The sequence below is a fragment of the Symphalangus syndactylus genome, chromosome 16, assembly GCF_028878055.3.
Source record: "Symphalangus syndactylus isolate Jambi chromosome 16, NHGRI_mSymSyn1-v2.1_pri, whole genome shotgun sequence".
Lineage (NCBI taxonomy): Eukaryota > Metazoa > Chordata > Mammalia > Primates > Hylobatidae > Symphalangus > Symphalangus syndactylus.
The window spans coordinates 11,687,137-11,703,929 of NC_072438.2; the positions used below are offsets into that span (position 1 = coordinate 11,687,137).

Below are 16,793 nucleotides of genomic sequence, written 5' to 3' on the forward strand. Positions count from 1 at the left end.
TTTTCCACCATATTGTAACGAACAAGAAGCTCAATGTTGGCCAGGCACAATGGCTCACACCTGTAATCCCAGTGCTTCGGGAGGCTGAGGCAGGAGGATTGCTTGAGGCCAGGAATTTGAGTCCAGCCTGGGCAACATAGTGAGACCCCGTGTCTACAAACACACACACACACACACACACACACACTTAAAAATTTATAAAAAGAAGCTCACTGTGCAGTTTTAAACCAAAGCTGGAATTCAATTAAAAATTCAGTTTGAATTGTACATCCATCTAAATACAAAGTGGGAAAAAAAAATCCTAACTGCAGGCAACAGTCTCCCCCAGACACATCCTCCCACAGCTAATGTTTAACACTTCAATCTTCCAGGCCCAGAATCTTCCCAGGACTGACTTTGTGCTTATTTGTGCCAAAATGTGTTAAATTAGACAGGAAGGAGAAGCATAAAATTCAATTCATAATCCAAGGCAAGAATCTGAGCTTTGGTTTGAAAAATGAAAAGCTATGGAGTGACATAACATACTCCAACCCTTCAAACAATCAAGATATTTAACTCCAAAGACATTTCTCAAATAAGAGACAGCCCAAGTTCAGACTGCCCACAGGGCACCGGCTCCCAGAAAATGCTATGGCCAGAGACAGATCTGAGATGGAGATACGTCTCAAGTCCAGAGCTCTGGAGCTAGTACCAGACAGCATGCCAGGAAAAGACAACGAGAAAAAGGAGAGATCGACATCAATCCTGTTCCATCCCTTCTCCGGAGGCACACAGCTCTGTGCTGATCCCTGGGATCAGCTGATTCACTGGCTGTGCCCTCTTGGTGCCTGCCCCCTGCCTGGAAAGGCAGCCGCCTGCTTAAGAGGAAAAGTTAGGAACACAATTCCTAATTCTAGGGACAACCTCTAGTTTCATGTTCTACCTTTAAAGTGTCTTCCCTAAACGGAAACAGACAAGGCCATCCTGCAATTACTCAGCTACTCATGAAACAGAGTCTACAATTATTTTTCCTTCCTTTTCAACACGATTAGAAGGGTGATCCCCCAAATGCGGCCTCTTCCACAGCCATGTCCGGAGGGGCATCCCCTAGTGTCCCAGCAAGTGCCTTCAGCGACACCAGAATATTAGTTAAGACCTGAGACACATTTCTCCAGCTGCCTCCCACCATTTGTCACAGAAAATAATGCTGCTGCATGCCGGCAAAACGCCGTTTTACAAGCAGACTTGGTTTTCAGTAGCTGGTGAGGAAAAGTCACTGGAACCAAACACCACTCACACAGCTATCCAGAGCGGAGGCCACCGCCCTCCCCCGGCAGAGGCGCATGGGGGCAGCAGGCAGGACCGAGAGGGGCTCGAAGGCGCCGCAGTTGGAAAGGCTGGGCGCAGACGGCTCGGCCCCAAACCACACCCAGCGCCAGGAAACGCAAGGCTCTGGAAGAACCCTTAAGAAGTCGCTGCTAGGGACAGGGAGTTTGGGAGCAGGGAGTGCCTCCACAGGAAACCTGAATTCCCCGAGTCCCCTCCTGGTCAAGCCAAGGCCGAGCAAGGGGCGCCCCATGTACCTAAGCCCTCAACCCAGCACTCCTGCAACGACAAACAGATTCCCCGATCTCAAAGGCCGTGAAGCACGCGCCCTTCGGGGCCCTGAGTGCGCCCTGAAACCTCCGTGCCGATCTTCCAGACCCACCTCCCGCCTTCCTGGAATGGGCGCACGCGAGGCACGGATTTCAGGAAACCTCCGCCGTGACAGCTCACCCACGGTGGAGGCGGCGGCCGCGGACGCTGGACGGAGAAAGGCGGCCAGCGGAGGGAGGAGGGGTAGGTCGGCAACGCGGTGGCCTCGGACGTCCGAGCTGACCCGACGCAGCCCTGGCCCCACTCCCGCCCCTGGTCGCCGCGGTGACCCCACCCACGCCGTGCCCTCCCCCGAGATCTCAGGGCCCGGGTCTCCCCGCTGCGCCGGCCCCAGGGTGCCACCCTCCGACGTCCAGATGCACCATGGACCCTGCGCCGGGATCCCGAACACCGCCGCGCCTTGACCCCCCGCCGAGCGCGCCCGGCCCTGCTCCGCCTGCAGCGGACACGAGCCCCAGGCGGGCGGCGGGGACGCAGCGCCCGCAGTGCGACTGGCGCAGCCGCCGAGGCACGGGGCGCGCCGCCCGGACCCCGACCCCGCGGCGCTAGGAGGGGCGCGGGCGCCGGCTGGAGAGCCGCACCTCCCGCCCCGCCGAGGCTGCTGGCCACGGGCGCGCTCGCCCCAAGGGCCGGGCGGAGGACCTGTCCCGGATTCCAGAGGACGTGGGTGGGGAAGGGACAAGGATGGGGACAAGGGAGGGGACGCGAACTGGGCCGAGGTGTGGGTCAGTCCTGGTTCGGGAAGGGAGGCCGTTGGCAGCTCCATCAGGATCCTCTCTGGACATGGAAGGACGGATCTGCCCTGGACCCAGGGATTGGGAAATGTGGGTTCTCTCAGAACCTGGGGAAGTGGGGAGAGGGTCTGTTCTGGGGTGCGGAGGGAGGTCTACTCCGGGCCCAGGACAATGGAGGTGGGGGCAGGAGAGGAATGAGGGGGCATCCCTGGTGCAGGGAGGGGAGACGGAGAAGTAGTAGGGGGTCTGATCCGGGCCCGCGGGCTGGGGACCACGAAGTGTAGGAGGGCACCGTCCAGGACCGGGATGAGGAGGGAGAGGGGCCGTTGTGGCCCAGGATAGAGAGGAAGGGAAAGTGCGCCCCGGCCCGAGAGGAGGAGCATGAGGGTCAGTCCTGGACCCGGGCTTAGGAAGCGGGGAGGGAGGTTCGGATCCGCTCCAGGGACAGGGCGATGAAGATCTGTCCAAGTCTTGGAATGGAGGGAAGGATGTCGGCTGTGGGGGAAGAGGCCGGCCACGGACAGGGAAAGGGGGTCCGTCTCGTAGGGCGGACGGGCGGTCCTGGGGAAGGGAGAGGCCGCGACGCGGGGGGCGTCCGGCCCGAGCGGGGCCGCTCACCTTGGGTTTGTAGAGCCACTTTCGGAACCTGTTCATCATCGCCGCGCCGGCCCTGGCCGGACTCCGGGCGGCCCTCGCCCTCCGCAGCGCTGCGCCCGGGCCCAGCTGAGGCGCGAGGCGGACGCGGAGGCACGGCCGGAGCCCCTGCGCTGTCGCAGGGAGGCTGGGGAGCGGAGCCTGGAGCGCCGAGCGGGCGGCGGGCAGGTGCGCTGGGCAGGTGCGCGGCCCTGAGGATGCTCTGCAAGCGGCGCGCCGGGCAGACCTCAGACCCGGCAGTGGGCTCTCGGGCGCACGAACAGACGCGGGCACGGGGGCGCGCGGCTCCTCGCTGCTCACTGACACCCCGCGCTCCGCTGGTCACGGCCGCCCCGCGCCGCACATGCGCCTAGGGCGCCGCGAGCCCCGGGCCCACCGCGAGCTGCGGGCGGGGCGGGCGGGGTGGAGGCGGCCCAATCCCCGCGCGGGCGCCGCACCCCGCCCGAGGCGCGCTCCCTGCCGGCGGGACGACCCGCCGCGCCCGGGGGTCCAAGAAACTACAAGTCCCGAAAGGCATGACGGGGAGGTGGTGCCCAGGGCTTGGCGTCCCGGGCCCCGCCGCGGCGCTATGCATTGTGGGAGTTGTAGTCCACTCGATGGCGCCGGAGCGTGCAGCCGGTTGCTAGGTGACGACGCCAAGCAGACGCGGCGTCCTGCCTACGAGGAGCTGACAGACTACGACTGCCGACACCTTAGCCCCAGCTGGCCCAGGAAACTGCTGCGGTGGCAGGTGGCGGCGGCAGGAGGGCGCGGCTGCCCCGAGCGCCCGCCAGGTACGGGGGCGGGACAGGTGCGGGGCGACGCGCCGCCGACTTTCATGATGTGCCGGCCGGTTCCCTCTCACTCGCCTCTCATCTTGCTTCTCCCAAACACCTCTTCTGTCTTCTTCCCAGCTCCCCGATGAAAGTAAACGGTGCCTCTTTTTTTTTTTTTTTAATCACCACTATCAGCGGTGCGTTCTAAAAAGATACTCTTCCGCCCTCGTTACTCCCCCGAGTGGTGCCCTAATTTGTACCTTAAAACGCTCACCTCAATCTGAGTACCTGCTATGTGTCAAGCAGAGAGCTAAAAACCCACGCGTGGCCTCACTTAAACTTCCCATTGACAGCCAGAGAAGCAGGCACAACGAGGCCGGCGTGCCCTGACTGTGGGGGTTGCATCCAGATCACGGCGGATCTGGGTCGGCCTGACCCCACAGCGCTGCACTTTTCCCTGCCGCACCAGCACCATGTCTCTGGCTTGTTGTGAAACGTGCAGATGTGAGACACAGGAGATGGAGGTCATGCCCCTCTCGGTTCAGAATTGAGGAGTATGACCTGTTCCTGCTTGTCCTCACTGGCCAGGGCCAGGTGCTCAGAAAGGTCCGTGGACTCCATGACCACTGTATTCCATCAGACTCAATGTGAGCCTAGGCGCGCTGGCATCTAAGGTTTGTCTTAGGTAGGGGTGGGGTCCATGTTCATTTTTGAGTAACTCATTGATTTTCCCTACTCTCCTCTTCCTGCCACCCAGTCGACCCTCTGAAGGGCAAAACCCCTCTGGAGTTGCCCCTTATCTCCAATTCCCACCTGTTCTTTCTGGAACCTACTCCAATCAGATTTTCACCCAACCACTCCTCTGAAGCTCTTTATCAAAGTCATCCTTGACCTTGATGTTGCAAAATCCGATGATCAGGGGTCAGCGCTCATCTCTTCCTTGAACTGTCACCACCGGGTGACCCAGCTGACTGTGCCCTCTCTGTGACACACCATCCTCACTTGGCTGAAACAGATCACACTGTCCACCTCTCCTCCTCGTTCCTGGCCACTCCTGCTTGATCTCGTTGGCTGGGTGCCTCCCCTGCTCACCGACCTCTCAACACTGGAGACCCTGGACTCAGTCCTTGGAAGCTACTCTATCCACTCCCTCCCTGGGGGATTTCCTACAGTCACGTGGTTTTATAAACAACCATTTTTCTCCCAAACTTCTCAAAACCTATGTCTCTAGCCTCAACCCTGAAACTCCAGACCTGTTTACCTGTTCTTCACCATTTGGACGCCTAACAGATGCTCTCAAATTTAACGTGTCCCAAACCGCACTCTCAGTCTTCCCCCGTAAAACCTGCCGCTCCCAAAGCCGTCATTTCTTCAGCACAGGATCTCGGGGCACACACTTGATGGGCTTGTCCACTGAGTGAATGGCTGTTCTCTGTGGGTCTATCCTTGGCCAACTCCAAGGTCTGGAGCAGTTGTATCTGCTCAGAGGCTCCCTTCCTGTGTTTTACAGTTTGAAATTGTGCATGGGATGAAGGCTGAACTTGGGGAAGTGGGGTATCAGTTAGGTTTAGCTGCATGTATTGAAAAATCCCAACATCACAGTGGCCTAAACAAGAATATTACTCATATTTTTAAAAAAGAGGTCCATGGAGAGGCAATCATGGTTGGTATGGCAACCCCAAAGTCCTCAAGGATCAGCTTTTCTAGCTGCCATTCACGTTTCTTCATGATCCCGGGTGGCTGCCCACATTCCTGCCATCACCTCCTCAGCCCAGGTACCAGCTGCAAAAGAGAAGATGGATATGCCCCTCTCGTTCAGGGAGGCTTTCCAGAAGCCTCACACCTTTCCACTTCTTGAAGGTGGTGGGGGGAGAACTTAGCCACACGACCATGCCCCAGCTGCCAGGGAGGCTGGGAAATGCCATCTTTCAGTTGGGCAGCAGTAGACCCAGCTAAAAATCAGAGTTTTCTTATTTTGGAGGAAAGGGGGAGTGGAGATTAAAAAGCAACTAGCAAAACCTGCCACGTGGGGTTGCGCTTTAAGCACAAGCCATAGGGGCATGACTTGGCAGCAACCCTTAGGAGACTGGCTTTAATCAGGAGAAAAGACTGTATTTTAATTAACATACATTTGAGATCTTAGGTAAATGAGTTATCTCCTAGTGGTTGACAGTGTTGAGCTGTTTTGTGTCTGATGGAATTTAAACCTCCTCATATAATCTCATTTGTGTCTATAAAATATTTCCCAAGGAAAGAGAAGCTTTAGTCTGCCGCCCACACTTTTTTTTTTTTTGAGACGGAGTCTCACTCTGTCGCCCAGGCAGATCTCAGCTCACTGCAACCTCTGCCTCCTGGGTTCAAGCAATTCTCTGCCTCAGCCTCCGGAGTAGCTGAGATTACAGGCGCCTGCCACCATGCCTGGCTAATTTTTGTAGTTTTAGTAGAGTTGGGTTTTCACCATGTTGGCTGGTCTGGAACTCCTGATCTCAAGTGATCTGCCCGCCTTGGCTTCCCAAAGTGCTGGGATTACAGGCATGAGCCACCGCGCCCAGCCTAGTCCAGCCCACCTTTAAAGCTGCCTTGAATATAAGATAGTCAAGTCCTGATCAATGGAGTTAAAATCAATATGAGAGAAAAATCATTAAGCTTGGGAATTAAATCCCACTTCCCACATAGATGGTACTTCACTATTAAAGCTGAACTTTGGAATGCTCAGGTGGGAGGATCGCTTGAGGCCAGGAGTTCAAGACCAGCCTGGACAACATAGTAAGACCCCTGTCTCTACAAAAAAAAAAAAAAAATTAAGTACAAAATTAGTCAGGCGTGGTAGTGCATGCCTAGAGTCCCAGCTACTCAGGAGGCCGAGGCAGGAGGATCACTTGAGCTGCAGTGAGCTATCATCCAGCCACTGCACTCCAGCCTGGGTGACAAAGTGAGACCCTAAATCAGGAAAAAAATAAAATCAGGCTGAGAATTTGAGAATGAATGAATGCATGAATATAGCTGAGATGCTGAAAGCAGGCGTCAGAATTGGATGAATTTTAGTACCTATTTCCTCCCCAAAGATGTGATTGTTTTGATGAAGTTCTTAGGCTAATTTCAGTGGGATTCAGAATTCAAGCATCTCTTTTCCTTACATTCACCTTCACATACACCTGCTCTGGGCCAGATTCAGGGGTACAGAGGCCCCGCCCCAGGGATCTTCAGGCCCAACAGTGAACCAGGGTTCCAGGGGCAGGGCAGGACAATTTGAGTCAGGCTGGACTCCAAAGGGGCTCTTCACCCCCCGTCCCCATCTTCGACTTGGTTTGTCCGTTTATTCCTTCCAGTTCATTCCTACCAGGTCCGCCCTGGGTTGGGGGGCGGGCCTGACATGGCCCTCTTGCTCCTCCTCGACTTGCGTCACCAAAGGGTGCCTAGGATCATCCTTTCTCTAGAATGCTCCAGCTCCAGGACGGGGGAGATGGCAGGGAAACTGTTCCACCCTGGGGGCAGCTCCCACCACGCGCGTGCAGACCACCCACTCCCACCGCCCGCACCAGGTGCAGGAAGGGGCCCTTTTCCTGGTGTATACCCTGTTCCTCCAGGCAGAGCTGTATCCAGAGCAGATTCAAAAAGCCTGGGGCAAAGGGACCCCATCCCAGGGCAGCCTGACCCACAACGTGACGTGGAGGCAGGGCAAGAAAACTCACTCTTTCACATTGTTTCTCTAAAAGTAGACTTTTACATGTATTTATTATTTATTTATTTGACAGGATCTCGATGTGACACCCAACCTAGAGCGTGGTAGCACAGACACAGCCCAAAGCACCTTCGACCTCCTGGGGTCAAGGGATCCTCCCACCTCAGCCCCCCGAGGAGCTAGGACTACAGGCCTGCCACCACACCTGAGTCATTCTTTAATTTTTTTGTAGAGAAGTCCCCAGTTACGCTATGGAGTTTTAAAAAACGCCTCAGTGTGGCTGACCCTGGCGAAGATGGGGAGTGGGATTTGTGAGCTGGGAGCTCACTGCCTACAGAGAGCCCCCACTGCTCTCAGCAATGCCTGGAGTGAAAGCCACAGGTCCCCCCTCCCCAACAAGCAATGCCCCAGAAAAGTGCTTCCTGCTGCCAGCAGCGTATTGCCCCCTGGCTGTGTTATGGCTGCCTAGATCCACCTACCCACCAGGGTTGGCCACCAGGCCCACACTGCACCGCACCGCACTGCACCCCTGCCATACTGGTGGCCTAGCCTGCTGGGACCCTCCTGAGGAGAGGGCCTGAATTCAGAGAGAGCAGGGACTTAGGGCAAGCTTAAGGCCCTGCCCTGAGTGTTCCTGCCTTGGCAGGCTGGAGGGAGGGTGCTCACTGGGCTTCCTGGGCCTTTCTGCTCACAGCTGTCGAAATCCCCACCCGAGACTCAGCTAGAGGGGATGAGAGGAGAGTGAAAGGACCTGAGGCCGGGGTGGGGTGTGGGCGGTCTCTCTCCCATGGCCCAGCCTTCCAAGAAGCAAAGGTTTCCCACAGGGTGGGCTGAGGCAGCTTAGGTGGCAGGTCCCCAGGGGCAGGCCATGGAGGGGGTGGGAACCCTCAGAGGGTCTGGGCAGCCTCACCCACAAACCTCTCTCATCTTGCCCAGGCAAGCCTGGCTGCAGCATCTACAGCTCAGCATCTGTGGATTTGCAGGTTTAATGGCTTCTGATCCGGTGTCCTCCAAGCCAGCAGCATCACCGTCTCTTCCCTTGCCCTGAGTCATCAGGACCGCACTGGCAGAGGAACGCACGGCCAGGCAGCCTTGCTGGTCTCCAGACACGGGCTGGGGAGAAGGTGACCCAGCCGGGGCCCAGGGCAGGCTCCCAGGCAGCGACAGTCCTGGCCGTGCCAGAGGCTCATGTTTGCTTTGTTCTGGGAGGCCTGGTCTCCAGGGCCTGTTTTCAGCACCAGGGCTTCAAGCCAGATTTCCAAATTCCAAGTGGCCTTTCTTCTGGCCTCCTTAGAGAGAGGCTCCTGCTGGCCTCCGTGTCCATGCACAGCCAGGCTGGTCCCTAAAGCAGCCCCTAAAAGGACAGCCTGGCGTGGTGGCTCACGCCTGTAATCCCAGCACTTTGGGAGGCTGAAGCGGGCAGATCACCTGAGGTCAGGAGTTCGAGACCAGCCTGGCCAACATGGTGAAATCCTGTCTGTACTAAAAAAATACAAAAATTAGCCCAGCATGGTGGTGGGTGCCTGTAATCCCAGCTACTCAGGAGGCTGAGGCAGGAGAGTTGCTTGAACCTGGGAGATGGAGGTTGCAGTGAGCCAAGAGCACGCCACTGCACTCCAGCCTGGACAACAAGAGCGAAACTCCATCTCGAAAAAAAAAAAAACAAAAAAAAAAACAGCCCATATCAGGCCTCAGGTGGTGCAGCCAGCAGGGAGGTGGGGACACAGGCCCTGGGCTGATGCCATCCCTGGCCAGGGCCAGCATCACAGCCTCTTTCCCTAACTGTGCAGTTAAACCCACTCGCAGAACATGCCAGGTGCTCCTGCTGGAGATGCCCCCGGGAGCCCCTGCCCTCCCGCTCTGTCCTTGTCCTGCCAGCCAATGTCACCTTGGGGCTGCCTGCATCACAGCCTGGAAATTCCCCACGATGACACTCTCGGGGCGTCCCTGGCTCTGAAATACCACGACTCATTCCCTGTGCTGAGCTGCCAGGGGGCCCCGTCCGTCCAGAAGACCGCATCCTTCAGTTCTAGGACATTTTCTTGTTATTTCTCTCTCTTGTCTTTCTGGAACTCCTCTTAATTGGGGTTTGGACCTTCAGGAATCGTTCCCTGATTTTCTTAGTGTTTTCCCCGACTTTCTACAGCTTCATCTTTTTCTACTCAGGGAGATTTCCTCAACTTTACCTTCCGTCTCCTCTGCTTGTGTTTTTAGTTCTGCCATTGTATTTTGGTTTTCACGAGCCCTCTCTTTTTCTCCAGCCATTGCTTGTTCCTTGGACGCTGTATCTCCTCTTCTCTTGCATGGCAGTGCCTGGTTTCTAGGCTTTTTCCTGCCTCGTGCATCGTTTTCTCCTGGTTCTTTTCTTACGGTTTCTATGTTTCATGTCAGAGGTTTCTCTAAAGTGTCTGATGACACCTGGCATCCCCTTCTCTCTGAGTCTTGGCCAGGGAGAGAGGCAAGGGGCAGGTCAACATGGACCTTTAGCATGGCCAGGATTGGCGTCTCACCGAGGACCCTGCAGTGTCAATGGTGGTTGCGGAGGGTCGTTTGCATTTTTTTAGTCAGTCTCCAGCCTGGAGGGTCCAGGTCTGGGGACTGCTACCTGGGGCTGTTCTAGCTTGTTGCAGGGTAGAGGCGAGGTGCTCCCACTGTCCCCAACCTTGGTGGCCCTGCAAGCCCAGCCTGGCCCAGAGTGGCTGGTCAGTCACGGAGCAAGAGGAGGGTGAGAAGGGCCCCCTCTGCCCTGCGCTGCCCTACTGTCCTGCGTAGTCCAGCCGGAGCCCAGGCCTGCGCCACAGCCGAGGATGACAGCCTTTGCTGACAGGCCTCGCCTCCTCTGAGGATAGTTTGGGGGCCACATATTGTCCTTAGAGCTGGTTCCCAGGGTCCCAGCCTTACCCTAGGCAACTTCTCCAAGGTCCCCTGGGAGGGGCTCTGGGCGAGCCTGTCCCCTGGAACTGCTGCATCTCTCGAGTGTTCAGAGCCCCCGCGAGCCCTCCCCAGGGCTCTGTCCCCCCGTTGTCAGGATGGCGGTCTTGACCCCAGGGACCCTAGGCTCCTTCTTACCCCAACCATGTGTGATGAGGTCACCCTCACCCAGGACCTTCTGCTCCCCGGCAGGGCCTGACGAAGAAACCGTCACCTTCCCGGGCAAAGCTGAGGGACTTTGCTCAGAGGCTGGTTCGAGAGGTGCCTGTGTTCTCTGCCGCGGGCCCCTTGCGGGGGTCACCGCATCCAGGAGGCATGGCTATGGGGCCTGAGGGGCACTCGGCCGGCTTGGGTCTGTGGTGATGGGGGGACCTGAGGGTGAACTCACCCAGGCCAGCCTGGGCCCCTGAGCTGCAGAGGCCTGCAGGAGACAGTGCAGGACATGAACCTTGGGGTACCTGTCAGGGCCCTCACTCACATCCGGCCCTCCCCACTGCTGCAGGCCTGGCACCCTAGCCAGGGCCCCCAGTCACATCCGGCCTCCCTGCTGCTGCAGGGCCAGCACCCTGGTGGACTCCTGTCGCTGCTGGGGAGGGTCCTGCGGCCACATCCGAGGTCTGGAGGGCGTGACCTGCACGGTTTGTTCTTAGGCTCCTGCGCTGAGAAGATGGCCTACTATGGAAAATGCATTGAAACTGTGATCGAGCAACTCGACAAATTTACACCCAAGAGGGATAACCCCGAGCAGTTCCTGGAGGCTGCGGCCACCTCCCTGCAGGTAGGATCTGCTGGGGGCTCCTGGGAGGCCGCGCCAGTGGCACCTGTCATGCAGCTGTTCTAGTGAACAGCATCAAATGCCTTCCTAACGACTGCCTTCCTTCCAAATGGAGAAGCCGACAGTGTTTTCCACAGAGACCTGCTCTTTGTATAGGGAGGTGCTCCTGGCACCCAGAATGTGTGTCAGGCCAGGCTCTGGTGAAAAGAAGCCTTGGCCGGAACCCGGGATATGACATCCACACTGCGGTTCCATCCTCAGTTAACACAGACGAGAAGGGTCAACCCTGGAGTGCCCCCATGCCCCACCCCCACTCTGGGGGGCATCTTATTTCGGGAAATGGGTCCTCCATCACCCAGGCGCCCCAGGGCTGTGGCAGTGAGGGTGCGCAAGGCCACAACTTGTGCTGTATTTGTGGTAACCGAGACTTGGAAATCACTGACCGGGTCTCCGACAGAGGCAGGGGCTGGCCTGGGCAGTGAGGCACCCGGGGAGCTGAGGGCTGCAGGCGTCCGTACATACCTCCTTCATCTTCCTACCCACACCTGGAAGAAGTCACAGGCCCACCTGGAGGCTGCCCAACTCCTCAGCTCCTGTCCTCCCGTCCTTGGGTTTTCCTCACAGCTCCATCCAGGTCCTGGCACCCCCTGCAACCTTGGCAGCCCCGCCCCACTCAGGGGCCTCCCTGTCACCCGGTCTCAGCTCCCACCCCCAGGTGCTGATCTCACATCCACCAACTGTCAGTGGCAGGTGCCTGGGGAACAGGAGCTTGGATTGCAGGGCCCCTGCCTCCAGGAATGTGGGACTTGGGCTCCATTGGATGGGGCCTCCAGAGGAAGCTGAGCCCACCAGGGGAAATCCTGGGCGGCTGTCACATGGGCCATCACCAACCCATCATTGCCCAGGAGCAGGGAGAGGGCACTCACTCCCTGGAAAGAGGGCGCTCATAGCAAGTGTGCTAATTCAGGCCGCCTGCCTGTCCTTGCAGGCCACAGCCCTCTGTGCCGCTTTGCTCTGGATGAACTTGACCTATGTGTGCTGCTTTTCTGCGTGGCCCCTGGGGGCTGCCCTGGCCATGCTCCAGCCCCCGTTCTCACTACCTGCTCAGGTGCACCTGTGCTGTTCCCCCAGGCCACAGTCTGAGCCCACCTTCCCTTGGGGTAGAATGAGGGGTTCATCCTTCATTAGCTACCTCTGGGGCAGCCTCAAGAAAGCCCAGAGGAGAGGTGGTGTGAGTGGGTTACAAAGGCTGCAGGGGTTGGGGCCAAGGCCTCTGCCATAAGAGAAGGCCTGGGACCCTGATCCATCCCTGCTCCCAGCTTCTGGAGGAGGCGCCTCCTCCGGCTGGGGCCTGGCAGCCAGCAGGGACTGGAGAGGGGAGCAGGGCCTGTGCGCAGAGCTACAGGCCTCCGTGGGCACCTCTCCCTCCGCTTCAGCACCCTCCGGCCCCCAGCTCTTTCCCTGAGCCCCTAAGCGCCGTGGGGAAGTGATGCAAACAGCTCGGGCCCAGGTTCATCCACATTCCTCTTCCCAGCTAAGGCCTCAGCACAGCAGGCACACCTCTCATCCCGCTGGCCTGCCCTCGCTATGCCCGTCCAAAACAGACAATCGCGAAGGCCCAGGTCCCCTTGGCCAGAAGCCCGTCCTGGGAGTTGGCATCACCCACCCCACTGCCTGGGCCCTCCTGTAGCCTGGCCCCTCTGGCCGGCCCCAGAGCAGCTCCAGCAGCTCGCCCTGTCTGTCCCCTCATTTCCCTCAGGATCTTTCCCATCAGCCACCCGTGCTGCTACGTCTCTCACCCTAAAAACATTTTTTTTAAGTCCTCTGTACTCCCCTGTGGCTCCCGCGGTCCTTGCCTTCTATCTAACAGATTCCTCAAAGTCCCTGCCATCAGCGGCAGCTCTTCCTCCATCCTCCCTCACGCCCCTCCCGGCGGACTTCCCCCACCCCTCCACCCACCGCGCCAGTCTGGGTCACCCCCCACCTCCTTGTTGCCAAATCCAGTGGTGCCGCCTCAGCTCCTCTGACCCAGCTGACCCTGCCCCCAGCTCCGGGCCCTTCCGATCAGCTTCCTGGGTACCCCCTGCGCCAGGTCTGCCTCTCACCTGGCAGCTACTCCTTCTTGGGCTCGGGCCTCCCCTGTCGGGTGTGCGGGGTACACAGGCTCAGCGGCTGCTCTCTGCTCTCCTTGCTATACACACTCCTGGTCCCCTTGCCTGCTGACAGCTCCTGCTCCTCCCTCCATCCTTGACCTCTCCCGAGCCTGGACTCACATCTCCTTGGGTGTCCAATGGGCACCTCCCATGTGACACGTCAGTAGGTGAATGAATCCATGTTACCTCCCCCAGAGCTGCTGATCCTGGCATCCCCAGTTCAGCCGGCAGCCACTCCGTCTCCCCTTGCTCCAGTGGGAACCCTGGCGCCTCCTGGGCACCCCCATTCCTCTAGCCCACATCTGTCCATCATCAGCTCTGCCTTCAACTCTGCCACGCGTGCACTCTGCTCCAGCTGCACTGTTCTCCTAGTGTTTCTGGAACATTCCACGTGCTCCCTGCTGCACTAGCTGTTGCCTCCACGTGGAAACTCCCCCTGACGCTGTCTTGGCCTGCACAGCCACACAGCACCTTGGCAGGGAAAGGGGTGTGTTTACCCCTTCCTCAAGCAAAAAGTGGTAAAGTTCATGTCTATTTCTTGATAATCATCATTACTAAAAAATGAGTTTGTTACAACAAATAGTTTGGGTTTGGGTTTGTTTTCTATGACCCACAGATTATTAATTGTAGATGAGACTAGTTGTTACCTGGCGAGTTACAACGTGACGATCACAGGTGTGCATTTCCACGGGGAGCCTGGCACACCAATTCTACCGGCAAACTGGCAGTGGCAGACACAACGGATACCCAGGGGGCTGCCCAGCACGGATCTGCACAGATGCCCCCATTGGTGGCAAGGAGGCTTGTTCCTCAGAGGCACTGGTTTTTCAGATCCTTTCTTTCTTTCTTTTTTTTTTTTTTTTTGAGATGGACTCTCGCTCTGTCGCCCAGGCTGGAGTGCAGTGGCGCCATCTCAGCTCACTGCAAGCTCCGCCTCCCAGGTTCACGCCATTCTCCTGCCTCAGCCTCCCGAGTAGCTGGGACTACAGGCGCCCGCCACCACGCCCGGCTAATTTTTTGTATTTTTAGTAGAGATGGGGTATCACCATGTTAGCCAGGATGGTCTCGATCTCCTGACCTTGTGATCCACCCGCCTCGGCCTCCCAAAGTCCTGGGATTACAGGTGCGAGCCACCGCACCCAGCCTTTTCAGATCCCTTCAAAGGCCCCTCACAAGTCCGAGAGGAATGGTAGTGCATTGGATCCTGATCCAGTTTGGACAACTCGCTTTCCTCTCCAGCTATCAAGAAATTGTTGCAATTCACTGATTTTGCTAGGCCAAGGCTCAAGGCTGCCACTTGCCAGAAAATTATACAATACATAAACCAAATGGCAGACTCTGGACAGCAGACTGCGGTGAAAGGCAGTGTTTTGGGTTAAATTGTGCCCCCCCACCGAAAAAAAATACTAAGCCAGGCATGGTGGCACGTACCTAGTCCCAGTTACTAGGATGTCTGGGGAAGGAAGGTCCACTGGAGCCTAGGAGTTCGTGTCCAGCTTGGGCAACATAGTAAGATCCCATTTCTCTGTAAAAGCAAAAAAATGAGTCAGGCATGGTGGCTCATGCCTGTAATCTCAGCACTTTGGGAGGCTGAGGTAGGAGGATTGCTTGAGGCCAGGAGTTTGAGACCAGCCTAGGCCACATAGTGAGAACTTTTCTCTATAAAAAATGTAAAAATTAGCCAAACATAGTGGCACGTGCTTGTAGTCCCAGCTACTCGGGGGCTGAGGAATGAGGATTGCTTGAGTCCAGGAGTTGAAGGCTACGATGAGCTATGATTGCACCACTGCACTCCAGCCTCGGCAACAGAGTAAGATCCTGGCTCTTAAAAAAAAATGTTGGCCAGGCGCGGTGGCTCATGCCTGTAATCCCAGCACTTTGAGAGGCCAAGGAGGGCGGATCATGAGGTCAGGAGATCGAGACCATCCTGGCTAACACGGTGAAACCCCGTTTCTACTAAAAATACAAAAAATTAGCCAGGCGTGGTGGCGGGCGCCTGTAGTCCCAGCTACACGGGAGGCTGAGGTAGGAGAATGGTGTGAACCTGGGAGGCAGAGGTTGCACTGAGCCGAGATCGCACCACTGCACTCAAGCCTGGGCGACACAGCAAGACTCTGTCTCAAAAAAAAAAAAAAAAAAAAAAAAGTTGAAATTCTAACCCCTGGTTACTTATGAATATGACTTTAGAAATACGGTCTGTGCAGATGTAATTAAGTTAAGGATCTAGAGATGAGATCTGTTACAAACCACTGTGGGACTGACTGGCCACCTGTCCCTTTGCATCTTGGGTGCACCCAAGGTCAAGTCCAAGAAGACGCAGGTTCTTGCTGTGAGAGTAATTGGCTCTCATGCTTTCAGTGTGGATTGCCAGTTGGCTCTCCACGGAGATCCACTGCTGCTCTCCTGGGCAGGTAGGGAGCACTTGTTCCCCTACACCTTCCCCAACCTCGTGTGCAGGCAAAAATTATTATCTTTGCCAGTCAAATAGGTAGGAAAAGTCACTTTATGTATTTTTTTTTTTTTTTGAGACACTCCCTCACCTAGGCTGCAGTGCAGCTCATGGCCACTTCCACCTCCCAGGTTCAAGCAGTTCTCATTCCTGAGCCTCCCAAGTAGCTGGAATTACAGGCATGAGCAACCGCACGTGGCAAGCTTTGTGTATTTATAATCATCGTTTCTCTTGTTATATTTTCCTAAGTTTTGAAGCAATGTGTATTTCACTTTGAACCATCTGTTCGGACCTGTGTCTGTTAGGAAACTGTGTTTGGATACAACAAAATCCAGAAAAGCAGTAGCTTTAATCAATTAAAGGTATCTTTGCTCATATAAGAAGCAGTCTGCAGACAGGCAGTCTAGAGTGGGTTCAGCAGCTCTATGATGCCATGAAGAACTCATTCCGTTCCTCTCCACGCAGCCATCCTTAACACGTACTGTTGCCTCATAGTCACTAAATGGCTGCCCTACCTCCAGCATTGCATCTATATCCCAGGTGAGGAGTGGGGAAAGGCAAACAGTATAAGGCATGTGCCAGCTGAATCTACCTTCCTTTCAAGGTGCTTTCTTGGAGGCCACAGCTAGCAATTTGTCATTACATTTTACTGATTAAAACTGTCAAGTGGCTGTATCATCAAGGAGAGTTGCAAAATATGGTTTTAGCTGGACATATTACCATGCCTGGCTGGGCGCCGTGGCTCACGCTTGTAATCCCAGCACTTTGGGAGGCCGAGGCGGGCGTATCACGAGGTCAGGAGATCGAGACCACAGTGAAACCCCGTCTCTACTAAAAATACAAAAAATTAGCCGGGCGTGGTGGCGGGCGCCTGTAGTCCCAGCTACTCGGAGAGGCTGAGGCAGGAGAATGGCATGAACCCGGGAGGCGGAGCTTGCAGTGAGCCGAGATCGCGCCACTGCACTCCAGCCTGGGCGACAGGGCGAGACTCCGTTAAAAAAAAAAAAAAATTACCATGCCCGACA

General features: G+C 56.6%; 2 protein-coding genes across 19 annotated transcripts in view; one reads left to right on the forward strand and one right to left on the reverse strand.

Moving 5' to 3' along the window:
- ZFYVE28 (zinc finger FYVE-type containing 28) overlaps positions 1–3,404 on the reverse strand; it is a 140,577-nt gene extending 137,173 nt beyond the window's left edge. For 3 of the 11 annotated variants that reach the window (XR_008651625.2, XM_055245851.2, XM_055245852.2), the window contains exon 1: positions 1,688–2,973. Coding sequence is in view for 9 of the 11 variants with exons in the window: in XM_055245851.2 (XP_055101826.1) it covers positions 1,688–2,401 (714 nt within the window). In the remaining 2 variants the exon portion in view is untranslated. The other 8 variants (XM_055245855.2, XM_055245854.2, XM_055245853.2 and 5 more) reach the window with 5 other exon arrangements.
- Positions 3,344–16,793, forward strand: part of CFAP99 (cilia and flagella associated protein 99) — a 46,018-nt gene continuing 32,568 nt past the window's right edge. For 5 of the 8 annotated variants that reach the window (XR_010116309.1, XR_010116308.1, XR_010116307.1 and 2 more), the window contains exons 1-2: positions 3,344–3,796; positions 11,042–11,169. Coding sequence is in view for 4 of the 8 variants with exons in the window: in XM_063619666.1 (XP_063475736.1) it covers positions 3,367–3,796; positions 11,042–11,169 (558 nt within the window). In the remaining 4 variants the exon portion in view is untranslated. The remainder of the gene's footprint in view (positions 3,797–11,041; positions 11,170–16,793) is intronic. The other 3 variants (XR_008651626.2, XM_055245859.2, XM_055245861.2) reach the window with 1 other exon arrangement.